We start from the raw sequence: 25,929 nt of genomic DNA on the forward strand, positions 1-25,929 counted from the left end.
TACATATTACATACCAACGGGCGGCTGGCTTTCGTAAAGCACATGAGGCTCAATGAGGTTAAATTATTAATCAATTGTATAATACATTGCTTTTGGAGAAGTGTACAGCAATTGGAAAGTGTTACAAATTGAGAGTGTGATACCATAAGAGCACAATCTTAGTACATGTCAAGGCCCTCAATTCCTGGTTGATACACAGAAAGCTGAAAAGGAAGTGCTTTATGGGTATAGAAAAGTGGAGAACCCATACTTTTCTATGCGCGCAGTACTTTTCTTTACCCCCGGGAAAAGATGCACTTTGGTGTAGTGAAAGTATCTAAAAAACATGTATTTCATTTGGACAAAGTATCTAAAAAATAAAAGAATAGCATAGCATAGCATATTATAGTGATGTAAAACAAAACCATAAGATTGTAAATTGTTAAAGTAATGTAAAACAAAATTTGGATTTGATGATAAGAAAAACTATCATTGAAAAGAAAACTATCATTCATTTTCTTTTTCCTTCTCATCAACAACCGTATACCCGAGGCTCAAAGCGAGCCAACTCCATCTCAGCTCAGGATCAGAGTTGATAAAGGTTCGACATTTGTCCTCATGCTCGAAAAGTAGGATGGCTTCAGATGCAGCTTTCGGATCCTTACCGAAGTGTGTCTTCCAGTCTTTATTGAAGATTGACATAGCTTTCTCTTGAGAGGGGATGGTTGTGTGTCTGAAGGCCAACGATTCTTGATCCAATCGAGCCGCAGTAATCAACATTGCCTCCTTCGCAGCGTCATGAGCAGCAACAGTCTTCGCTTTCAATATCTCACGATCAATGGCTTGAGTAGCTTGGTCCTTGAGCAATTCAGCTGAATTGTCCAAAGAAGCGGCGAGTTTGGCCTTGGTGTTTGGTCGGACACGAGGCGCTGGCTTTTTGCTGAAAGACCAAGGTTTGGGAGTCGGAGTCGCAGCAGTTTGAGTGATACCGTCATTGTCAGAGTTGTCGTTAGCATCCGGGTCCAATGCCATTTCATGAGGCAAGAGAGCAGCTTCTCGAGCTGGAATGGATTGATGAGAAGGTCAGCATTGTTTTTAATAAAAAGAAAAGATAAACAATAAAAACAAAAGATAAAGAAGGGCTTACCTTGAGGTCCACTTTGACGCTTCAATGGTGGAGGAAGCTTATAACCATCAGATTCATCATCGGAACCATGGTTAGATACGTTCTTTTCACTAGGCGATGGCGATTTATCTTGAGGTTCATCAATTTGACTAGTCGGTTGGTTGCGGTTGGTTTGAATCGTCTGGGTTCCGACAATTCCTTCGGCTGAAGCGTTGGTGTTACCGCATAACTCATGCATGAGGTCGTAAAGAGGAAACGCTTTCTTCTCGTATACACTAGCACCTTGGTGAGTCTACAGCAATCAAACAAATATTGATCACAGTCAGCAGCAGATTTGATTACACGTGATGAGTAGATACTCACCAAGTTCCATTCCTTCCAGAACTGTGGGCTTGCGTCGATCATCTGAGTCGCCTCGTTCCATCCAGCGCCCGAGGCTCCTCTCAAGTCGTGTACAATGGCGTATCCTTTCTTCAACTGTGTAGCATAACAAGAAGTAGTGAGAAAGATGAAATGAAATACAAAACAAGAAGGCAATGAACTTACAGTTTGAAAATTGTTCTTGAGTTGTCCCTTGGTAAGATCGGTTTTAAATTGAGCATTGTAATCCTTGGTCACGTCAGTCCACGCCTCGCTTTTAAAACCCGATTCAGCCTTCTTGCCAGCCAGTTTTTGCATTATCAATCCATCAAGCATCACTCGAGACTTTGCATTGGTCCAGTTTGGAGCTGTCAACGTGCTTGGAGCTTTATCGGGTTTATCGGCCTTTGGCATCTTGCACAAAGAATCTGAGCGAAGAGTTTGAGCGAAGAATCCAGACGAAAGAAGAATCTGAGCAAAGAGTTTGAGCGAAAGCAGAGGATAGAAGAGTTTGAGCGAAGAATCCGGACGAAAGAAGAATCTGAGCAAAGAGTTTGATTGAGGAAGAATCTGAGCAAAGATTCTTGGCGAAAGAGTTTGAAAGCAGAGTTTGATCAAAAGCAGAGGATAGAAGAATCTGAGCGAAGAGTTTGATTGAGGAAGAATCTGAGCGAAGATTCTTGGCGAAAGAGTTTGAAAGCAGAGTTTGATCGAAAGCAGAGGATAGAAGAATCTGAGCGAAGAATCTGGGTGAAAGAGTTTGATTGAGGAAGAATCTGATTGAGGAAAAGTTTGATCGAAGAAGAGGATGATCAAAGAAGAGGATGATCGAAGAAGAGGATGGAAAGCCGTTGAAAGGTGTGTTGAAACTTGAGGGTGATCAAAAAAAGGGTGAAGAAAAAAGAAAAAAAAGAAATGAAACGGGTTGGAGTCAAAGGAAAAAAAAGAAATGGACCGGGTTGGAGTTGAAGGAAAAAGGAAGGTATTGAATGATGAGGAAAGAAAAAGTCGAATTTTCGACAAGTCCCCGTCTCACGTACGGAATTATTCCGATTACAATCGGAAATAAACGCAAAAAGGAGATTACAGAATTAACTCAGATTATGAGATTATCAACCGAATACTGAGGTATGATAATCTCTATATTTGGGTTACCAAACGGTCAAGATTCGGTTGCGTTTATTTGACTGTGGTATTGGCATAATCGCAGAAAAATAAACGCAACCAAACGGGCCCTTAGCTCACTGGCACTCAACTTTTAACAACTGGTCATGGCATTTTCAAATGTTCTGGCAAAGATGATTAGCCTTGAAAGATTATACTACCTTTGCTAAAAAGGTTGACCGGGTCGACCGCGAAGGAGAAGAGAAGAGATGCCAAATTTGGCCGCAGCGCCTGCTGCGCAGCGCATCCAAATTCAAATTTCGCTCGATCCAAAAAACAATCGGGTTGTCAGAACACTCAACGTGACCTGGTGGTTATGATAGATACCAAGATTGGTCACGACCGATATTCAGTTGATTTAGATTATGACAAAGTCGCGCCAACAGCTGGCTTATGCGACTTGTTCCGATTTCATCTATATCTTGCTGATTCGAGGAAATGAAAAGCGCTGTGGACTAGCAGTATACAGTAGTAGGTGGCGCATTGCTCAATATCAACAATGGTTGTAGTTGCTTGTGGGTTCAATCCCCAGGGTGTAGCATTTTTGCTGAAATTTGGAACAAAATTGAGAAGTACATCTCAGAGATGTGTCAGTGCCATCATTGTTCCATAATGACCCTCTTTGAGCTTTTGGTGGGTAAGGCAAAAAAAAGTTTTTAAAGACTTCTGCTTTCTTTGTATCATGAGGTCAACCCACACAAGTTCAAAAATATCCAGGCGGCTCGAACACGCGCCGAGCTGTGCACCGCGATGACAAGGTTCTCACACCTTACCGTTGCACCAAGAAAGCTTAGATAGGGAGTCCAACGATGAGTTTACGATCATCAAAGATGAGTCGCAGGTCGGCTGTTTGAACGATCTCAATGTATTCAGCTAAATACTGATTGTAACTAATCTCATTAGTTGCCGTAAGACGGTCACAATGAGTGTTTTGACAACTCGATCATTTTTTGGATCGAGCGAAATTTGAATTTGGATGCGCTGCGCAGCAGGCTGCGGCCAAATTTGGCATCTCTTCTCTTCTCCTTCGCGGTCGACCCGGTCAACCTTTTTAGCAAAGGTAGTAATACACCACAAAATGTTCATACTTTCTTGATTGCCAGATCACTATGCTCTGATTTGTAACATGCAGTCCAGACAACATGTCTTGACAATCCAACTAATAACAATTATATAAACTTCCATACCTGAGCAACAACTGAATAGTCAAATTGGGAAGTAAATCTTCTCTAATGGTGTAGACAAGAAACAAATAGGACACCTTGTAAGACAAATGTTCATGACATCTCTTGTGCCAAGCTGCAAGGCAAAAGGAAGAATCAATCCTTGCTCTCTTGATTTAATCTTTTCATTGAGTAGCAGACCTTGATGTTCACAAGAATTCGTCATCTGTTGACACTCCAGTTGATTTGAATTGAGAATAATTCAATAAAATGACCACAACAAAAAGCCTCAAGTGATCCATAGGCCTCATCCAAGGTTATGAACTCACTCTTCGGGAGCTTATAGACCGAGCCCAAAGAAATCAAATCAACTTGGCATGACTCTTGACCGTAATACCAGTGTCAGTTTCTCAGTCTATACATGTATATATATTATTACAACTCATGAAATCACATGAGTCCTATGAGTTTGAGAGCCTAAATCACGAAGAAAAATCGAACCTAAAGTGATTCTGGAGGGATGGATGTGAAGTTAAACTTCAGCAAACGTGTTGAACAATCGATCACCTCCATCTCCTAAACCAGGTAAGATCATTCCACCCTTTGCAAGTTCTTGATCTACTGTTCCACACCAAATCTCTAAACCTTGACATTCACGTAAAACCGATTGAAGACCTGGCATACTTGCTAGAATCGTAATAAGTTTAATTCTTCCAATCGGGATGCCTGAATCTACTAACATATTACAAGCTGCGATGGCTGTACCACCTGTGGAAATTGGAACGAAATCATCAGCTTGGTATAAACGTCTTTTTAGTTGGTATGAGAACTGAGGAGACTGATTTGGAGTTAGAGTTCATGAAAAAAAAGTTTGACGAACCGGTAGCAAGAATTGGATCGAGAAGAAAGACAGTATCCACAGATGGAATGTTAGGGAGCTTTTGATAATACTCTACTGGTTCTAATGAAACCTTTTCACGAAAAAGGCCGAGGAAGAAGACCGACGCCTCAGGAAAAAGGTCGAGAAAGGCTGTTGAGAGTGTGTATGGCGTAGATGTGAAGAAAGTACCATGAAGGATAGGTCACAAGATGTAAAGATATCTCAGCTAGATCTTGTGATGAATTTGATTTGTGCGAGTAAAGAATTTCAGAAATTCGAAAATGCTGACCATCTGTCATTCCTATTCCTGCTCGTAAGATGGGTGAAAGTCCTATCCGATCAGTCAAACAAGTCCCAGTGTAAGGTGCTAGTGGAGAGTTGAGCTGTAGAAAAGACAAGAAGATCTTCAAGATCAAGATCTCAACAGGTTTGATAAACAAACGAATTAGATCATCACTGACGCCTGTGACCTGTGAAGTTTGTAAGTCACGGGAAGCTTCCACACCGATCAACATTGAAATATCCCTGAGGAGTTTTCCTTGAAAGATAATTGACCCAAAGTTTTTAATCATGCCGATTGAAGGTATCCAGATCATAGTATTAGAATTAATGATTTAAATAGCTTACGGAATTCAGCTGGTTGAGTGGTTCGATCCCTTAACTTGGTCATCTTGTGTTTTAGAACTGGATGAGAACATCTGATTTTCAAAATCACGTCAGTATACAGAACATCAAGCTTTGGAGGATCTTGAGTTGGTCATAGATGCATTTTTTGATCACATTACTTGCTCTTTATAGTTGGCTGAAAGATCTTAAATATGACATAAACCACTGATGTGAGATTTTTAGGAACGAAATGTTTTCTCACATGTGAAGTTCTTCGAGTCCTCCTGGACTTGGTTCCCTGAAACTCATCTTTTTTCTCGATAGAACGAAGTAAAGTAAGTTGTGTCAGTGAAGTAGGATTACGTTGATGTAGTGATTCGAATGGTTTTGACTGAGGAAGAAGTTGGAAGAAGTGATGATATCATCGATCAACAACCACCTCTGACTTCATGCGCTCTCTTTAAACCCATACTCATTCATACAAGAACCCATAGCTTCACCCAATCAAGTCTCAGACTCCACTGCCAGACAGCCTTTAATCCCTTTATTGGGTGTGATTCTCATGAATCTTTGCCTTTCATCAACAAAAATAAAGCTTTAAGAGGCGAGTAAAAAAGTGATCTAGATACTTGGAGTAAGAAGAAGAATCTATACAGAACCACAAAAGGCCAATTCAAGAAGACACAAAAACAAGCCTGTACTTCAAGTTTCAATTTTATCCGGACGCATCACAAATTGTAGAAAACCTGTCAGTTAACCGGTTGGATTTTGATGATGTTGTAAAGGTAATTGAGAGCTTGTATAGAACATCAAAAGCAGTTAATTCATGAAAAAGTTCAATGGAAGGAGATAGAACTAAATTTTACAATCTATGTGTGCATCCCAGCGCTCATGACTGGAGGGTTGTGATTAGCTCAAAAGGAGCTCAACTCCTGATGATGATCACTTGGGGGTACCTAAATTGAATCTGCTGGTCTTCAAATCTAAGATTTTTAACAAACTTTTTGGAAAAAATCACTCCGCTCACATCAAGCATTCCTTCACTTGGGATGAAAATCTCCAGTAAGATTTACAAGAAACTGTCAACTGCTGATGATCTCAATCAATCACAATTTACAAAGCAAGTCATCAAAGATGAATTTATTTGGTGGATCACTCTTCTTGACACATACCAAGGTATCTTTGTCAGAAAAAGGGATAACCAAAAAAAAAGGTTTGAAATTAACAACCAAAAATCATGATATTCATATTCATGGAAGACGAGCTCAACCTTTGATAACCACTTGGAATGGTGTATTACTCTGTTGGAAAGACTCATTTGTGCAAAACCAAAATGTCTTTGCTGTTTGATTTGCAGCATGATTGTACCAGAGTGAGTCACAGGATTTAAAATCCAAAAAATCACAACATTGACAATGATCACGTTGATCATTCTTGAATGAAAACATGTCTATGGTCACAGGAATCAATCCTCACTCAAAGGTCATATCCGGGATTCGCGAATGATTGTGAACTTGACTTTAACTCTGAATTTGACCACCGTTGATCTATAAAATCAAAGCAGTCTTTTATACCTTTTTCGCCACAAGTGAAGTCAATGCTTGTATTGCCAATCGATTCTTTCAAAATCCAGACTGTAGTCTCGTATCTGCTGATGTGGTATGTATGAGCTGTGAGCTGTGCTCGAATGAGAAATGTGTGGTCAAGCTTGAATAGGAATGAGGGGATGGCTATATGAATGACGTCAATGAGATATGTAAGAGGCTGTGGATGGTAGAAGCAATTCCGATGAATGATTGAAGTTGCAATTGATGAAGGGAAGGATTGATGAGGATCGATGGGAAGTATAAATTGATGAGGATGGGTGAAGAGAAGTATCAGGATCAGATTCTGAATAGTATTGTATAGAGGCTTGAGTTAAAACTTGAAACTTGGCTGAAGCTGTAGTAGAATTACACATTTGAGGATTACTTTTGATCTGAACCTATTTCGTCATCTTCTCAATTTACTCAATCAATCACTTGAAACCTTTCATCCACTCGCATCCATTCTATCCAATCTCAATCAAATCAACCATTCAACCGATTCGGAAATCTGAAACTTCAAATCGATATCATCAAACAAATCGCTACATAATCAAGCTCGCTGATCTATTAAACCTGAAAACCTTCAGCAATCTGGCCATCAGAAGCATTCAAAATCTGTTGACTCTTACTCATTGTTATCATCCTCATCATTATCCTTCGATCATGTCAACTATCACTCAATCAAAACCATCAAACCCATTCTCGAATGCATCTCGTTCTCCCTTACATTCTAAACCTGATCCGAAAGGAGAAACTCGTCAAGCTTTACCTCCCACTGATCCAACTGCATTGAGTGAACTCGAAGCTGCGAAACAATTAGCTGCCTATGTTGCCGTAGATGAACATATCTTACCTCACCATCGGGTCATTGGTATTGGGTCAGTTTCACATCCTAATCATTTCATACGACATATCCACTCGGAACCAAATCATCCTCTCCTCTTTGGCTGGTACTCCTATCTTTTGTTATAATAGGAGCGGTACAACAGTACCTTACGTTGTTGAAAGGATTGTTCAACAAGGATCTGAAGCTAATGAGTCAAGGTAAGCGTATTTCATCTTTAAAGTACTAAAAAAACCCATCGAATTTGAAACTGATGTTGACTCATATCTGGATCAATAGATGGTTTATCCCAACTGGTTTCCAATCTAAAGAACTGATTGTCAAAGCCGGTTTAAACTTAGGAGACGTAGATCAATTTCCATCTCTAGATATCACCCTCGATGGAGCCGATGAAGTAGATGCAGATTTAAATGCCATCAAAGGAGGTGGTGCATGTCATCTAAGAGAAAAAGTTTTGGCTGAAGCTGCTGAAACATTTGTTTTAGTAGCCGATGCTAGAAAAGATTCAGGTGTATTAGGATCTAAATGGAAAGGTGGTGTTCCAATCGAAGTGGTACCATTTGCTTGGGCTAAAGTGATTAGAAATATTCAAAAAATGGGTTGCCCGGATGCTGTGAGATTGAGTTTCTCTTTTTGATAATCTCTCGTTTCATTTCATAACTGACTTTGTGTGCTTCTTTCTTCAAGTCATTAAGAATGGGAAAATCCAAAGCTGGTCCTGTGGTAACTGATAATGGGTAGGTCGTAAATCTAAGCCCTCTGAGTGCGAAATCTGAGATGTTACCCTGAGTTTCGTTCTTTGCTGTCACTGGCGCCTTGATTTCTTATCAAATCTACCTAGAAACTTTGTGATTGATGCTCCATTTGATGAGGTCTACATGCGCGATCCTATGGAACTCGGTTACAGACTTAAGATGTAATAGTTTTTTCTGCTTGATTTTGAATGGAGATCATGATCCTGATATCCATCAACAATCACAGGCTCACGGGTGTTCTGGAAGTCGGCCTATTTTGTGGAATGGCACAAGATGCCTACTTTGGAAACCCAGTCAGTATTCTTCTCTTTCTCTTTCCAATCATCAAAAGTATTGAGTTGTTTTTCTTGTGGGAATCTCTTAGGATGGTTCTGTAACGATTCGATCTAGGAATGGATCTATAAGAAAGTTAAGCGCTCAAGAAGGACGTCAACGGTTTCTTGAATCACCTACCAATTCTTCTTCTGATCATTCTCCTTCACCTGACCCAGACAATCATCAACAAATACCTTCTATTACTCAATCTTGATCTTCATATCCTCTCCCCCGGTAAAAAAAATACAAAAATCTTTCTACAATAGCAGTCAAAAAGCAAGCCATCATGCGATTGTGAATATTCCAAATTTCATCAGTTTTTGATTTTTTTTTTGTGTACAAAGTCATTCACCTCAATCAAAACATTTCAGTTATTCTAGAGTTAACCTCAATTGTAAGAGTTGTATCGCAATCAATATCCTTGATCAATGTTTTCTACACTTCTTTACTTGGTGATTATCTTATCACATGTGGAACTTCAACACATGTAAATTGACTAGGAGTTGGGGTCTAGCTGGATAAAACCAGATGTATGTGCGGTGGATGTGAAAAAGTCGAATCATTTGAATACGATTTGGCCCGAAACCTGGTAACATTTCCGAGTGCAAATACGTTGTGATAAAGTCCTGTCGCATCCTTTTCACCAAGTGGACTTGGCAGTAAGTCTGTCAATGGGACTCTCTCGACCAATCAATGATGCATTGTCTAACCTGACATCAGATTAACTGGGCGAAAGTGGCTGTAGAGTGTGAGTCTAGGGTAAGACGTGGCTCGATGTTTGGGTGCCTGGGCAAGAAGCTTGACAAAAGACTGAAGCGTGGAGTGACCATCAAGCACCGAGCGCACAGTTCGTAGACCCTATCTTCACAAGCCCAAGCATACTTCAGTCTCAGAAAGATTGAAAGCTGTTGATGTGAGCGTGGTTGGTCAAAGATATATAGTTGACTGACTCAAATCAGGTTACATTTTGCTCTGTATCGCCGTGTGCCTCGCCCAAATCAACCACACATCCAATGACCCTAGGGCGTAGAGGAGCTGAGCACTTGGAGACAGTTTTCGTGTGATATGCCACTCCCAAAAAAAAACGAAAGAGCCACGTCCGAGTCATCAACACAGTTAGTGATGGATTTTTGAAAGGTATATGAAAAGCATGAGTCTCATGATGAGTAAAGATCTCAAAGAAAAACTATCCATCGTCTCTTTTCTTCAATACTATCCACTTTGATCACCTTTTATAGCTAAAGTATATAAATTCCTTTGATTCAATCCGAGATTCAATTCATTGTTGTAAAAAATTTGTATCAAGTTCATTTTTTGGGAATCGTCCATTTTCATTATATACATCTTTCAAATAATGTCTAGATCCATCACTCTCGTATTCTTCTTGGCTCTCTTAGTTTCAATGTCTATAGCTACACCTGTGGCTAGTCCTCAAGAAATGAGAACTCATGGTGGTGCACCATTGATTGCAATTTCTGTTGTTCAACCTACTTTACCCCCACCAGCTGCTGTAAGTTTTTTTCTTCTCATTTTTTCAATCCTCAAAACTGATTATCTGATCCAAACATTTTTGTTTTGTTTTGTTGTCTTTCTTAGTCGCAAGCCTCTGCCAATCCAGCTCCAGCTCAGAACGGAACAGGCAATGCACCACCTACTCAACCGGCAACAGCACCACCACCAGCCACATCTCAAGGTGCGAGTCAAGATCAAGGAACATCACCAGCAGCAGCAGCAGCAACTGCCAAGAACCAAACTTCTAACGCTTGACAAATAACACCACTCCTTCCGAAGATGCAGGTAGTGGTGGTGGTAGTGGTGACACTACTTTTTTAATTGATCGATCTAAAGCTCTTATGTAGATATAGAATAGACCTCATGTACATATTGAAAAGATCAGTGTGAAATTGTTTGATCTTCTTTTGTTCTTATTTGATTTTTTTTTGTTTTCTTTTTAAGAGAGAAGTTTTGATTAGTTTCAAAAGAAGATTTTTTAGTGATTGTTTTTTTTCTTTTTCTTCTTTGCTTGTGAATATATTTGTTTGAATCTTTTCATCGATTAATACTCATCCTTGACTTTTATCAGATCAGATTGTTTTGTATGTATGAAATAGAATGTTTAGTATACATAGAAATGAAGAAAAAGGATTTCTTTTTTATGAGTTCCAACCCTTCAAAGAAGCACCTTTAAAAAACCCCCCCGCTTTGATTTGAGACGAAGTAAAGCTAGATAGCATAGGTGGATACATCAGATTCCATCTTTCCTTCAGTTGAATCACAAAGTCAATTCTTCCAGAGGTGTATTTTGTTCTTTGATTCAATAATTTGCTACATTTATAATCCTTGTCGACTTGCAACGCCACGTCCTGAGAGTCGAGAGTGAGACCAGCTGTTACATTTTTATATCAGGAGACGTTCAGCACAGCTTGACCAAAATGGTTTAAACTTAACCAAGTCCCACAAGATCTGCTTCTTGAAGTACCCAACTCAAGCAATCGAACTTGACGTGGGGTTAGGAAATATTGAGCTCTGACACTCTTCTTTTTGAATGTTCTCTTGCTGAGTGAATTAACACCACACGGAATTGATGATGAGCAGAATTTAAAGACAAGAAGTATTACAATAACCAACAGGGGTTTAGGTTCTGGTGTCAAATTTATATCATCACTTGTGCGCTGAGCCTCTATAAGCACGGCTGGATATATCTTTCAGTAGGAATACGATGAGACTGATAGGATGATGATGCCATTACCAGCTTACAGGATCTCTCCAAACCTATTAAGTTAAAGTCATTCAGCCCAACAACTTCATGTATAACCAATTGCAAACATTTCGAAATGAATCATTCTCAGTTTCTATGAATCAATTGTGATACCATAACAAGATTTGTAATCTCTATCAATGTCATCAATGTATCAACCGTGATTGACCTAATTCAACACTTGCTTGATTTATAAATACGATCATGACACACAAAACTAACCTTCAATTTGAATGATTTTCTTTACTTTTTACTTTCTAACCTTTGTCTGAAATTGCATCACACGCCTACTCTGACCAAGGATGCCCTTGTCATGGAAAGGATGAATATACACCGCTGTAGTTGAAGATTTTATTTACAAGAGATGAAACTGACTGCGGATGTTATAATGACGTCTATGAGGGGCAATGAAGAGGGAATGATGAAAATTTGATTCATTTTTCGATCAAACCAAGTAAGTAAGTATCCATTAGCGGCGTAGTTTGTAAAGTTAGAAAGAAGTTGAAGAGTTCGAATACGCAGGTAGATTTTGATCTGAACAGGGAATTTGTTGCTACGGACTATGAGGCTGTGTTCTTGGTCTTTGATAATTTTAATAAAAGGGTGTTCGATGTTCGTTTTGAGAGAGAAATGAAAGGAAAGAAACTGAAGTTGACAAGGAACGATTTGGACTATCTTGTTACAGTCTGAGTTTGGATTGATGAGTGGTAAACTTCAAAGTTTAAGGTCAACCAACTTAACTAAAACCAATCTACTTAAACTTAAAATCATCATTCATCATTCACCACTTGAACTTGTAACAAGGAACCAAGAACAAACAACAAACAACGAACAAGCCAACTACTATCAAAGAACAAACTATCAAACTACGTAAATCCCAAGAAGTTCACTAGATTCATAAACTATCAAGAAGAAACAATCTTCATCTTCAGCTAAAGGTGAAGGTGAATCTTACCGATCATCACATTCACTGAACTACAGCTACACTCATCATGGAGCTGTCAGTCTCTTTGGATGCTTATTCTAAAGGTATTCTTTCAACCTTCTGATTGTCTTTTCTTTTCCCTCTCAAGTCTTCTTCTTTTACTGATCACTATACCATCTCTTTAGGTACTCGAGCTTGGTTTCCTGATAAAGTAACATGAGTTCCTCTCTCACATCACTTAAATCACACGTCACTGACTTTATGGTTCGATCAGGATGAAGGATGGCTCAGTGCAGAAGTACAAGATAAAGAGATCGCTACTTCAGGTTCAGTGAAATTGGTCTTTATAGATGCTCATGGAAAAGTTTGTCCTTTCATCTTTTCTCTTACCGATCAAACTCTCATCTTATATACTGATCATCAATAATCATGCTTGACTCACTATTTTAGGAACGTGTCGTGACTACCACCATTGATGCCGTCAAAAAAACTAGAGGCTCAGATCTACCTCCATTACGTAACCCTCCTTTACTCGAAGCTACAGAGGATCTCACCAATTTATCTTATTTAAATGAACCTGCAGGTCAGTCACTCTCCATTATCATAATCAATCTTGATCTCTTCAAGTCATCACGAACTCATTGCAAAGTTCATCTTTCTACTCCTTAGTGCTTCATACTATTCGAACTAGGTATACAACAGCTCGACAGATTTACACCTATTCTGGAATTGTCTTAGTAGCGGTCAACCCATTCATAGCAGTTCCACTTTATTCATCCGATATTGTACAAGCATATGCAGGAAGGAAGAAAGGTGATCTCGAACCTCATCTCTTTGCCATTGCTGAAGATGCCTATCGATGTATGATTCGAGATCGTAGAGATCAAACTGTGATTGTCTCGGGTGAATCTGGTGCTGGTAAAACCGTTTCTGCCAAGTATATCATGAGGTATTTTGCTACTGTGGATGATCCTGATCGTCCTGAAAAACGAAAGGTGAGTATCTTATTTGAATACCTTTATCTCTCTTAAACTTTATCAAATGTAGTTACATGTTACAGTGATCGATCATGCTGACCTTTCATCCGACTTACTTGTTTTTACTAGCCAAAAGGAGCCGATGGATCAGGCATGACTGAAGTTGAAGAACAAATTCTAGCCACCAATCCGATCATGGAAGCTTTCGGAAACGCAAAGACCACCAGGAACGATAACTCATCTCGATTTGGGAAATATATCGAAATCTTGTTTGATTCTGAACAAACAATCGTAGGAGCCAAGATTCGAACATATCTACTTGAAAGATCTCGTTTAGTTTACCAACCTGAAACTGAAAGGAATTATCACATCTTTTATCAATTGATTGCTGGTACCCCTCAAGCCGAACGAAAACAACTTGGATTAGATTCGATTAGCAAATTTCATTATCTTAATCAAGGTGGAGCTAGCGCAGAGAAAATCAATAGTGTAGACGATAAGAAAGAGTTTGCTTTAACACAAGATGCCCTTAGTACAGTAGGCATTGGAATGACTCAGCAATGGGCCATCTTTAAACTCTTGGCTGCGCTTCTACATTTAGGAAATATTGATATCAAAGCTAGTCGAACGGATGCAGCTATGGCTGATGACGATCCAAGTTTAATCCTAGCTTGTAGCTTATTAGAGATTGATCCAAATGAGTTCAAAAAATGGACAATCAAAAAACAAATCGTCACTCGATCTGAGAAGATTGTTACTTCGCTCAATTCGACTGCTGCGATCAGTGTCAGGGATTCAGTGGCAAAATACATTTATAGTAGCTTATTCGAATGGCTCGTATCAGTAGTCAATGGTAGTCTATATAACACTGAGTTGGACGATAGGGTGGCAAGTTTTATCGGTGTGCTTGATATTTACGGATTCGAGTTTTTCAAAACAAAGTAAGTTTGATCTATCCTCACTTTTTCTGACCACTTGTCATCAAACATTAATAATTTCGGATTTCTTTTCGTTTCAGCTCATTCGAACAATTCTGTATCAACTACACCAACGAGAAACTACAAGCTGAATTCAATGCACACGTCTTCAAATTAGAACAAGAAGAATATATACATGAAAAGATAGATTGGAAGTTTATCGAATTCTCAGATAATCAACCTACAATCGATCTCATTGAAGGTAAATTAGGAATCTTATCATTATTAGATGAAGAATCAAGATTACCATCGGGTTCAGATAATTCATTTGTACAAAAACTTTATACTCAACTTTCGAAACCTGAACATGCCAAAGTTTTCAAGAAACCTAAATTCGGCACATCAGCTTTTACAATTGCTCATTATGCATTAGATGTTACTTATGAAGGTGAAGGGTTCTTAGAAAAGAATAAAGATTCAGTACCGGATGAGCATTTGACTTTACTTTTTGCTACTCAAAATACTTTCTTGAAGGATATTTTGGAAAAAGCTCAAGAGATTCGTAATTCACCTAATGCAGCTGCTACTAATACTCATAAATCAGTTACCACCAATTCTAGCGCTGGCGTAGAGACTGTCACTTCTCCTATGTCACCTTCTAGTTCAACTATCTCAAGTAAACGTGCTAGTCTTTTTGATGGACCTGCTTCATCCATGGTGTCAAAACGGACAAGTGTGTCAACAGCCGCAAGTAGTGTAGTTCCCTCACCTCGAAACACTGCTACTGGACCTTTGAAACGGACCATGGGCGGTGGCGGTGTCGGAGGTGGTACTACCAAGAAACCTACCTTGGGATCGATCTTTAAACATTCATTGATTGCTTTAATGGAGACCATCGATTCTACTAATGCCCATTATATTCGTTGTATTAAACCAAATGAAGCTAAACGTGCTTGGGAATTTGACCCTCCTATGGTCTTGGGTCAACTTCGAGCTTGTGGTGTTTTGGAGACCATCAAAATCAGTGCTGCTGGGTATCCTACACGATGGACATTTGAAGATTTTGCTGAACGGTAAATCACTTTTCTCATCTTTTCTCGCATTAATCTTTATACTGATGTGTAATCTGATATGTTGGATAGGTACTATATGTTGGTCAACTCGAAATCATGGAAAAATGAAGTTAAAGCGATCTGTTCGAGTATCTTATCAAACACCATCAAAGAAGAAAACAAATATCAAGTAGGATTAACTAAATTATTCTTTAGAGCAGGAATGTTAGCATATCTAGAACAAGTGAGAACCGATCGAATCAATTTCTTAGTGACTTTAATGCAAAAGAATTTCATGAGAACGTATTATCAAATGAGGTATAAACGATTAAAAGCAAGTGTGATTGGAGTTCAAACCATTTGGAGATCGATTATGGCTAAAAGAGAAAAAGAAAGGATGAGAAAGGAAAGAGCTATTGGGATTATTCAGAGGCAAATCAGGTGTTATTTAGGACGTCAAAGGTTTCTTAGGACTCGAACTTTTGTTATTCAATTACAATCTCGTAAGTCTGATTCTGATTCTTTTCATGTTTCTCTTCAATTCTACCTGATATAATTCAAAATCTGACGTATCTGTTGCAACAACCAATAGGTGCACGTGGAATTAAGATTCGATCGACTTTTGTAAACCAAAAGACATTTATCTCAGCCTCAAGATTACAAGCATTATTCAGAGGTCATTTATCAAGAAGAGTGTTTAAAAAAGAAATCAAAAAAGTGATTTTGATTCAATCGATTCATAGAAAAAGATTAGCAAGAAAAGAATTATTAGCATTAAAACAAGAAGCTAAATCAGTTGTACATTTTAAAGAAGTTTCATATAAATTAGAAAACAAAGTAGTCGAATTAACTCAAACTTTACAAAAACGTACACAAGAAAATAAATCACTTCAATCTAAATTAAATGAATTACAATTACAACTTGAATCTTGGATGTCTAAATATGATGAAGTTGATAAACAAACTAAAAGTTTAAAAAATCAAATTGATAATCGACCTACGATTGATTTACCAGAATTCGTAGCTCTTGGTGAAGAAAAGAAGAAGACTGAATCTCAATTAGCCGAATCTTTAAGAAAGGTAAATTGACTTATGAGATCTGTCTTTTTTTTCCTTATTCAAGAGTTGCTGATGAATCGTTTTGAATTTTTTTCTCTTTCATTCAGATTGAAGAACAAGATAAGATGATTTCAAACTTGACGATCGAGTTCGAAGCACAAGCAAAGGAGATGGAAGATCGACAAAAGTTATTAGATAGTATGACAAGTAATGGACTCAATGCAGATTCAACATCTGTATCAGGCATGAGGCAAGAACTCTTGAGCTTACGAGAACAACTCAGTCGAGCTCTTAATAGTCAAAAAGCACCAAGGGGTGATCATACTTTCCATATGGCTACTGGTCAGACTAGTCGAGAGGCCTTAGGAAATGGGTTGAACAATGGTAGTATCACAGGATCGCCTGGTTCTTTGGCTACAGGTAAGAGGAAATTGAGGAGACATAGCGCTGATGATTTAGGTGGTGATGTGTTACCGACTGTACCTACCACTGCTGCCGGCAATCTACTAGCCACACCTAACAGTCGATTTGATAATCCAAGAGCGGTATCAGTAGCCTATGCACAAACACCTAATGTTTATCCAGAAGACGCATTGGAAGATACATCTGAGATCATCATGAGATTATTAGAAGATGAAGAACCATTAGATGAAGATGTATTGGTAGGATTGATCAAGACGTTAAAAGTACCGACACCTTCATTACAAAACCCACCTTCTTCAAAGGAAGTCTTATTTCCGGCTCATTTGATCAGTTTAGTCACTAATGAAATGTGGAAGTATGGATTGATGAGAGAAAGTGAAAGGTTCTTGGCTAATGTGATGCAAACCATTCAACAACATGTGATGGTAAGTGATCTCATTGAAGTTGGATAACAGAATTCTTCTTGATACTAATCAGTCTAATGTGGTCTTTATTTTTGAAATAGGGATTCCAAGGTGAAGAAGCGATAATCCCAGGAATCTTTTGGCTTTCGAATGTACATGAAGTTTTATCATTTGTTTGTATTGCAGAAAGTGATATTTTACAAGGAATCGGACCAGGAGTAGATGGAGCAGGAAGAGATTTTGATTGGGATGATTATGAAAGATTAGTGACGATCGTCAAACATGATTTAGATTCATTAGAATATAATATTTATCATACATGGATGCAAGAAACTAAAAAGAAATTACATAAGATGGTAGTCCCAGCCTTAATCGAATCACAATCTTTACCCGGTTTTGTTACTAATGATGGAGGAGGTAGATTGTTTAACCGATTATTGTCAGGTAATCATCAACCTGCCTTTAATATGGATGATATTTTGAATTTATTAAATAAAGTTTGGAAATCGTTAAAGAGTTATTATGTGGAACATAGTGTGATTCATCAAGTGGTTACTGAATTGTTGAAATTGATTGGGGTGACTTCTTTTAATGATTTATTGATGAGAAGGAATTTTTGTTCTTGGAAACGTGCAATGCAAATTCAATATAACATCACCAGACTTGAAGAATGGTGTAAATCGTAAGTTGATTTTTGTTTTTGAAGATTTCGAATGTATTGATTTTAGAATCCATTGATTGATTGATTTTCGTCCTTTTTTGGGGGGGTCGTTTTGTAGACGTGATATGCCTGAAGGTACATTGCAATTAGAACATCTCATGCAAGCTACTAAACTTTTACAATTGAAGAAAGCTACTATTGCTGATATTGATACATGTTATGATGTTTGCTGTAAGTGATGATCGAATTTGATGTGTATTTTTTCTTTAGAATCATTTTAAACCTGAATCTCTCTCAATGCGATTTGATTTTTCTCTCTTAGGGATGTTAACACCATCACAGATTCAAAAATTGATTTTACAATATCATGTAGCAGATTACGAAGTAAGTTTTGATTACATTTCACTTCCAGAAAACTCAACTAACCTGATGAATTTCGACATAATTGAAAATGATTTTTTCTTCACTTTTAGAATCCGATCGCACCTGAGATTCTAAAAGCTGTAGCATCTAGAGTAATGCCAAATGATAAGAATGATCATTTGATGTTACCACCTGAAGTAGAAGAAGCAGGTCCATATGAAGTTCCATTACCTAGAGAAGTTATGTCACTTGATACTTATTGTCCTGCTTGTAAGTTATTCTTATAACCATCAAAAACATATATATATATATCTTGACTGACTTTTTTTTTTGGATTTTCTTGCTTAGGGTTAAATGTTCCTCATATTAGAAGATTAACACAAGTCGTGGCTTAAAAATTTTTAAAGAATTGGTAATATATATACATAGATTTTTCGATTTCAACCAAAAAAAATCAAAGTTTTTTTTTTTTTTTCTTTTACATTAAAGTTGAAAACCTTTTTCTTTTCGAAAGTGGATCCAAATTGAAGATTATCAATTTAATAGAAGTCAAAATTGGTAAAAGGAAGGAAATAGATTTTTTGGTTGAAGGAAATTATTAGAAGATATTTGAAAACTTGATCCATCAAATTGAAAGAAATGCTGGGTTGATGGCACTGGTGATAATTTCTTATGATTGGTTTCCTTTGTTCTTTTGCAATCACTTTTTTTTTCATAAATAAATCAAAACCTACTGAAGATGAATCAAGAGTTTGGTTAACAAGTTTTTCTTTGTCCAAGTTTCTTTTAGCATCTTGTTCTTATGAGTCTCATTTTCTCTTCTTTGTAATCATATCTTCTTTTCAAATTCTCACATTTGATCAACTCTGTTTTTTTTCCTTGAGATGATTTCTTCTTTTTTCACTTCTTCTTTTTCTTTATTTTTCTATTCAAAATTCATTTCATTCTTCTAAATCACGAAAAACAATTGCAACAAAAAATCAATGAGTAAATGAATTTTAATACTGAAAAAGTCTCTTTCGAAAACAATCTAGGACTTATATGTATACGGGTTCTTTCTCTCCGAATAGTTTGACACTCGAGGCTCTTTGGACTACGGAGTGATTGAGATCTTCAAATCTTTCAAACTTGAATAAGTATTAAACCAGATTTTTACAAGATGATATTATTCAATTGCTGCTAAAAACCGTGAGTGTACCCCACTTGAGTGGGTAATTTGACAGATAACCTACGCTGCTTGAACGAGTTAGGTACGGGTTAAGAATACTCTAAACCAAAATCTTATCTCAAAACTTTTCGTGGCAAGGTCTAAGATCTAATTCTTGAGTCCAACAATTCTTGTCTTGTTGATGAAGATGAACATAAGCCTGTTGATAATGTTAAAAAGCTTAGTAGATTCAACAAACATGACCCATGTGATGGCTTGATGAGAGGGACTTACAGCTGCGATTGACTCGGGAGAGAGTCGCTGAACAGTTTCAAACGATATTCATGCAAGTCATGAAGAAACATTCAATTCCGAATTTCCAATGATCAACAGCAACTTGACACCATCTCATCTGAAAGGTCACACTTACTGTGTCAGAAGTCTTCGCAGGACCCAACCATTCTGTGACATTGGGAGTATCAATGACTCCCTTCACGAATCGATCAAATTTGTACGTAAGATTTCGATGTGATTCCAATTTCCAGCCCATGAGATCTGAGACCAAGAAGCTTACGTCTATGATCACATGAGCTACATGGATACCTTTGGGACCGAATTCCCTAGCTAAAGATTGACTCAGCGCTCGAAGTCCAAATTTACCTGGATCCAAAGTATCTCACCATCAACGATTGGGACGAGGAATCGATTTATAGAGATAAGAAGATTTCACCTGCTGCAAAGCAACCGACATTGGCACTTCCTCTTATAGAAGCAGTAGCACCTGTGAAAATCAAACTTCCTCCTTCTTGATGAGACAAAAGTTCTGATAATACAGATTGCGCAAAGCTGAATGCTCCAAGTCTATCTCGTTAAAGAAAATCGGAAGATCAGCAAGATCAATCGAGGTGTTTTCCAAAATAAACAATGGGTTTTAAATGACTGACACGCTAACGTTGAGACTAGTCTCGAGATCATCACGACTTGATTCTAGAAAGGGCTTCATTTGAAATGAGCTAGACGAATTAAAGACTGCAACTCTTAATGGGATTTTATCAAATCTAGTCTTGATAGCTCGAAAAGTCGATTTGATCGATTGCTCAGAAGAAACATCGCAAGGAAAGCTATCCGCCTTATAGAATCAATCGTTTGAGAAAATCATTTCCAGGATTAAAGAATGAGTGCTATGAGCGATCGTTTTTGCAAGAAAGAAAAACGTTTACCGTTCCTCCTTTCGTTTGTATCTCTCGACTGATTTGTTCCAGTTTATCCTTTGATCGAGCTAAAAGAGCTACAGCATAACCTGCTTGACTAAAGGCGTGACTTACTTTAAAGACAGAAGAGTGAACAATTAAAGTAAAGTAAAGTTAGTCTCAATGATAGAAGTCTTACTTCTGGCAAGATTGATAGAAGAATCACCAGCTGAACCAGTACCATGACCTACACCGACGATGATAGCAAGAGCAGTTGGAAGTTTAGTAATCTTTGACATCGAATAATGTTAATCTTTTCTCACAAGACCATCAATCTATGCTCGATCCTTGATTACCAAAAAAGAAACCACCAAAAAGTGAAAAGGTAATTGAGAGTCAGCGATGATGTCATTATGTGACTTCAAATCTTACATAACCCTTTTATCGTCATCGCCATGAATCCCTGCGATTGGCTGTGAAATGACTTGTTTCCATAAATATAAAGTTTCGCGGTCAAGAGAAACAAGCTGATTGATATCAAACTTCAGTCTTCAAATTTAAATCATCTCATCCCATTCAAAATAATGTCTCGGTCTGCGATTCTCAACTTTTTGACTTTTAAATTTCTCTTTTCATAGCGAGTTTCATTCATCCTTGTCTTTTTGATCGATCTGATTTGATTAGCATTGGTCGTCTCGTCGCAAAAATGATGGGTAGAAAGAAGAAGCCAAAATCATCTTCAACGGCCGCAGTACAACCTGACCGTCATGGAAGCGATCATCCCATTGAGCTTGAGGGTAATCCTGTTCACGAACTTCCCGCGCCTGCGAACCCACGTGCGCGTCCGGTTCACGAACTTTTAGCTTCACGCCCAGTTCATGAACTTGCAGCTTCCAATCCGGTTTACGAACTCCCTGGTTCGCGTCCGGTTTACGAACTTCCAGGCTCGACTCCACATTCAGGTCCGCCACCTCCGCATGTTCACGAATTGCCGGCTTCGGAACTAGGATATAGGGCCTAGCCCAACTATTGGACCTGCGTGAGAGGGAATCAGGTAAGCTAGACCAACTCCTCGCTGAGCTTGAACGAATTTCAATCTTTGACATCCTGCCTTGATGTAACACACCCAAAACTCAAGAGTTCCTGTCAGATAAAAAGTTAATCGAAGATAGTTTTCGACCTATCGATCCTTCGACTCCCTAAATCTATGGGCTATATGCCTTCTCAGCTCCACTTGGTTCCAAATGATATCAGATCACATGTAATTCTAGCACATCTTATCAAAATCGCAAAATCTTCCTTCCGTGTAGTATACCAATTGTAGCTTATTGTGTAGTTAAAGTTGAACAATATGTATCATATCATTCGTAATGTATGCATGCCGAGTAGTGTGAGCGAGTAAGAAATCACATTTGTAGTCGTCCTTGTTCTTTTTGTTTCCTTCAAGTGATGAATAGTATGTACAATGTAATGTTACCGATGGGAAGAGTGGGGACCAATGGGTCAACTTAAACTTAAGCTTAGAGATACTGAAGGATTTCGGTGTTTTTTTCGCGGAAGTGTCTCTCCTGTTTTTGAATGAGATCATTGGGAATTTCAACTGATAAAATTTATGCCGATCATGGCTGTACATGCATTGAAACAGAACTCAAAGAAGGGATTCACAAGGTAAGATGAAGGGGATACAAATTATAGAGCATGGGTTCACAAAAAATAAATACATAGATAAAGAGAATAAACTTGAGGAACAGAAAATCTAGACCACGGAAGACAAGCAAATCAGATAGATCAAAGTCAAAGAATACCTAAAGAGAAGAAGGCAAAAAGATATCAGTCAATCGAATCGTATTTCATCAAAAGTATTTTAGAAGAAAGAATGAGTGATTGTATATATATTCAGTCGCGGTTTTCTAGGCCGGTCCTGCCTCTTCGGCAGGTATGCAGTTTCATCAACAAGAGATAAAAGGTCACATAATCCCAAAATAATAAATGGAATATGATAACTCTTAGATCTCTCAGTGCCCAGTGCGATTCATCTTTTTATAATTCAACATAAAAAAGATTGAAAATGATATGAATAAACGTATCGTACCTTAAAGTTCAAACGATGGAATTGTGAACATCAAGGCAGGGGAGCTCGTGAATCGAGCGATCAACCCCGGGTAAGCGCTTTGATGATGTTGTAGACCACATCTCAGGACGAGAGGAGTGGGCGGAGTTTTCGAGGAAGTTGAAACTGTCGATACTGGTATGTGTATCATGGAGTCGAGCCTGAGGTGTGGATTTAAAAAGAGGAATTCCCTGGGAAGTTGGCGCTGGAAGGTTGACCTGTGGTATGAAAATGATTTAACCTAACCCTAGTCGTAATAGCTTCCCCATAAACAAAAACAAGCCATTTATTCCAGACTTGAGACTTAACCAAGCCCTTTGCCAACAACTCACTTCTCAGGCAAGGAGACCATTTCATTTTTAGCGGCAAGTCCCACACTCAAGCCTTGGATCAGGTCCCTGCAAAGCGCCTGTGGAGGTATGTTACATGAATTCCTACCTTTCCTTGGAAAACTTTTGGAAAAAAAGTTGGATTCTGACCTTTTTTGTCACTCACCTCATGATTTTTGAGGAACCCCCCAAAATGGGTAAGATAACTTAAGCAGGCTAGAAATGTAGATGAAGACAGCAGAAAGCAATAATAGTTCTGCACAACTGCGGTAATCAACTTGATCCAGTTGGTATCAAGTCAGACTGAGAGTCAGACCATCTGTGTAATTGAAAAAAAATTGAACCTTGAGATGGAGGAGCATATACTATGTGAGAAGATTTGATGTGAGTAAAGGTCCACTTGATTGAGAATTTGAACTGATATATGCAAGTATCATATGTGATGAATCTCACTGTCACCCTAATTATTGCCGCCTTAGCAGGTACTTTATTCTGTTTACATTGTTCAAGTGTTTCTGTTTTGCTGATTAATCTACTGTTACTACATTCTCCCAGCTTTGCTGTTTCCATCTATATTTTCTTAACTCCACACATTCCTATCCTGTCTGACTGTTTTTTCTCTAGTGTCACCAGATTAGCAGTCTGCCCTTTTGAACAGCAAGTTGGGTGAGTGCCTTTCAAGTATTCATTCAATCTATTCAATTACACTGTGTCCCAACTTAAAGGAAGATGATTTTGCTCATAGGAGCAATAGCTCCACCACAAAGAACATTGAAGCAAAGTGCTGGAACTGGCTGTGGCAATGACCCCATTGCTATAACACCTGATTGGAATTGGGGTGCTCAAGGTCCTACCTTTGGTACACAAGGAATCATAACTTTCATTCAACTCCAACAAACTTTCCAAACCTTTGCGTCAATCTCTGGCAACACTTCCACTTTATGGCAAACTCAAAGTTTGCAAGGTCAACAAATTGTCTACCAGCTTCATCAAATGGTTTCACACTTTTATCGTGTGGTTTCTCCATTTTTAGGTGGCTGCAACAATGTGTGTAATGGCACAAGTCTGTTCCAGGTCTGTGGAATCTTCACACTGCCTTTCATGCCCTTTGATTGGATGCTCATAGCTTTTGAATTTTGTTTAACCTTTCTTTTTGAATTTCCAAAACACATTGGTAAGTGTCTTCACCCGGTTCCAAGCCATCCTCATGGTCATCCAAAGCCAATACTAGAGTTCTATCAATATATTCCGGAGTACATAGAAATTTCATCACTCACTTGATTGCTTGACCTGAACTGACACATTTACAATCCAAACTATTTAGCAACTCTTGCCTCCTGTATGCAAGTTTTTGTGACATAGCTTGGAATATGAGCAGCAAAATTGTTAACATATTTGTCAATATCAACACAATCTTTTTTCCAGCTTGGCATCCAACTTATTCAATATATACTCAAGCTATCTCATCTCATCTCTTTACAGCTCTATCAACAACACGCCTTTATAGACTACACATCCCAGAAACTCATGTGCTCTGGAACAAGGATCAGGTTGACAAACTGCCTACTTCTGTTCTGGGACCAGGAGAATAAGCATCAAGAGTTGAAGCTGAAGTCAAACATAATGACTCATATGCCATACAAAGAGTAGGATTTGAGCCACACTTTCAAAGTCTATGGCCATATGACATATATAAACCATTACATATTGATGATCAGCTTAACTATCAGATATTGTCATGATTGGCTCAATCTGAGAATGCCTTTCTGATGCACTGTGGTCTCAAGGATGAACCTTCAACTCAAAAATCTGAGGTCCCTGATGAAAATTGATAGAGTACGCCAAGCCCGTGAAGGTATCCCTGTAGTTCAATATTGGGAGGAGTGTTGGAAGTTAGGTGCTGAAAGGGCAGAGATAAACCCAGTTGACACACAACGTGTCTGCCACACTCATGGGTTCAGAGAGACCCAGAGAGAAAATTTTCCACCCCAAAAAATTTAGACTCTCCCTCCTCCTGCCTGTCAGTCCCCCACCTGAATTCCTCTCCAAGAACTATCTCCCAAGTTTTCTCTCCCCTTTAGTCTTCTCGCAAACTTACACTACACCAAATGTCATCTTTACCGGGCGGTAAAGAAAACTACTGACATAGAAAAGTCCTGAGGCAACAGGAAGAGAGCTAAAAATCTGAAAAAATATGCACCTTGTTCCTAGATGTTGGGGCATCATGATGAGTATCGTGTGGTATTTTACACGCAGATATTGGTCTATGTACTAAGAATAAAGGCTGAAAATCATCAGAAAGTCACATGTAACAATACCTGAAATTTGGGTCATGAGTATGAAGACAATATTTTGTGGTCTAAAAACTTCAATAACTTTTGCAATTCTGCTCCAAATGACTCAATTTTTGGTTCATTCAAAAGCTGAACTATTCTCCTTCACACTTCATAATGTTAGTAAGGTGCTATCTAGTCATTTAAACACTCTACATATGTTCAAACAGTTCTGCATGAATAGCTCTGTAGGATCTTTTTTAGACCAGCTACAGATGTGATGTCTCAATGATAAATGTAGAGGAAAGGCTCACCTTTTCAATGCACTTCAAATCGAGTGATTTGATTCAGAACTGCAAAAGTTATTGATGTTTGAAGATTCCAAAATCCTGTCTTCAAAGTCAAGGGCCAAATTTCAGGTACAGTTGATCCAGCCTAGTCACAACCACAGGCCGGCCCCGGGGCCGGCCCCAAGACCCAAATTTTCAACCCTCCAGTAATACCCAAGTAGGGTATTTTGGTAGAGGTTTTTTTGCATCTTATCGCTGCTTTTGACTCACTTG

The 25,929-nt window shown here is 38.4% G+C and overlaps 7 protein-coding genes across 7 annotated transcripts; 4 read left to right on the top strand and 3 right to left on the bottom strand.

Annotated features, from left to right (window-relative positions):
- Nucleotides 1-486: 486 nt before the first annotated feature.
- MELLADRAFT_110029 (uncharacterized protein) lies at nt 487-1,011 on the bottom strand (the record flags this gene model as incomplete). The annotated part of the gene is made up of 1 exon (XM_007414213.1): nt 487-1,011. One exon carries the CDS (start codon nt 1,009-1,011, stop codon nt 487-489), a length of 525 nt encoding a protein of 174 aa, XP_007414275.1.
- A 3,313-nt stretch (nt 1,012-4,324) lies between these two features.
- MELLADRAFT_110030 (uncharacterized protein) lies at nt 4,325-5,342 on the bottom strand (the record flags this gene model as incomplete). The annotated part of the gene is made up of 5 exons (XM_007414212.1): nt 4,325-4,560; nt 4,673-4,822; nt 4,962-5,055; nt 5,134-5,210; nt 5,300-5,342. 5 exons carry the CDS (start codon nt 5,340-5,342, stop codon nt 4,325-4,327), a joined length of 600 nt encoding a protein of 199 aa, XP_007414274.1.
- Nucleotides 5,343-7,298: 1,956 nt separating this feature from the next.
- On the top strand, nt 7,299-9,321 carry MELLADRAFT_78765 (uncharacterized protein; the record flags this gene model as incomplete). Its single annotated transcript, XM_007414087.1, has 7 exons — nt 7,299-7,742; nt 7,840-7,908; nt 7,988-8,321; nt 8,396-8,445; nt 8,550-8,624; nt 8,690-8,756; nt 8,828-9,321. The coding sequence occupies 7 exons, from the start codon at nt 7,528-7,530 to the stop codon at nt 8,990-8,992; spliced, it is 975 nt and encodes a 324-aa protein (XP_007414149.1).
- Nucleotides 9,322-10,132: 811 nt separating this feature from the next.
- On the top strand, nt 10,133-10,545 carry MELLADRAFT_66250 (uncharacterized protein; the record flags this gene model as incomplete). Its single annotated transcript, XM_007414088.1, has 2 exons — nt 10,133-10,288; nt 10,375-10,545. 2 exons carry the CDS (start codon nt 10,133-10,135, stop codon nt 10,543-10,545), a joined length of 327 nt encoding a protein of 108 aa, XP_007414150.1.
- Nucleotides 10,546-12,236: 1,691 nt separating this feature from the next.
- Nucleotides 12,237-19,339, top strand: MELLADRAFT_117538 (uncharacterized protein; the record flags this gene model as incomplete). Its single annotated transcript, XM_007414089.1, has 15 exons — nt 12,237-12,406; nt 12,518-12,536; nt 12,736-12,825; nt 12,912-13,044; nt 13,131-13,456; nt 13,568-14,379; nt 14,457-15,428; nt 15,498-15,910; nt 16,000-16,487; nt 16,574-17,314; nt 17,395-17,975; nt 18,073-18,185; nt 18,277-18,338; nt 18,428-18,587; nt 18,666-19,339. The coding sequence occupies 15 exons, from the start codon at nt 12,237-12,239 to the stop codon at nt 18,710-18,712; spliced, it is 5,127 nt and encodes a 1,708-aa protein (XP_007414151.1).
- Nucleotides 19,340-19,603: 264 nt separating this feature from the next.
- Nucleotides 19,604-20,953, bottom strand: MELLADRAFT_38530 (uncharacterized protein; the record flags this gene model as incomplete). Its single annotated transcript, XM_007414211.1, has 7 exons — nt 19,604-19,684; nt 19,895-19,954; nt 20,039-20,124; nt 20,195-20,325; nt 20,409-20,593; nt 20,685-20,764; nt 20,854-20,953. 7 exons carry the CDS (start codon nt 20,951-20,953, stop codon nt 19,604-19,606), a joined length of 723 nt encoding a protein of 240 aa, XP_007414273.1.
- A 407-nt stretch (nt 20,954-21,360) lies between these two features.
- On the top strand, nt 21,361-21,675 carry MELLADRAFT_66252 (uncharacterized protein; the record flags this gene model as incomplete). The annotated part of the gene is made up of 1 exon (XM_007414090.1): nt 21,361-21,675. One exon carries the CDS (start codon nt 21,361-21,363, stop codon nt 21,673-21,675), a length of 315 nt encoding a protein of 104 aa, XP_007414152.1.
- Between the last annotated feature and the right edge of the window lie 4,254 nt (nt 21,676-25,929).

Source organism: Melampsora larici-populina (assembly GCF_000204055.1).
Source record: "Melampsora larici-populina 98AG31 unplaced genomic scaffold MELLAscaffold_41, whole genome shotgun sequence".
In the NCBI taxonomy this organism is placed as follows: Eukaryota; Fungi; Basidiomycota; class Pucciniomycetes; order Pucciniales; family Melampsoraceae; genus Melampsora; species Melampsora laricis-populina.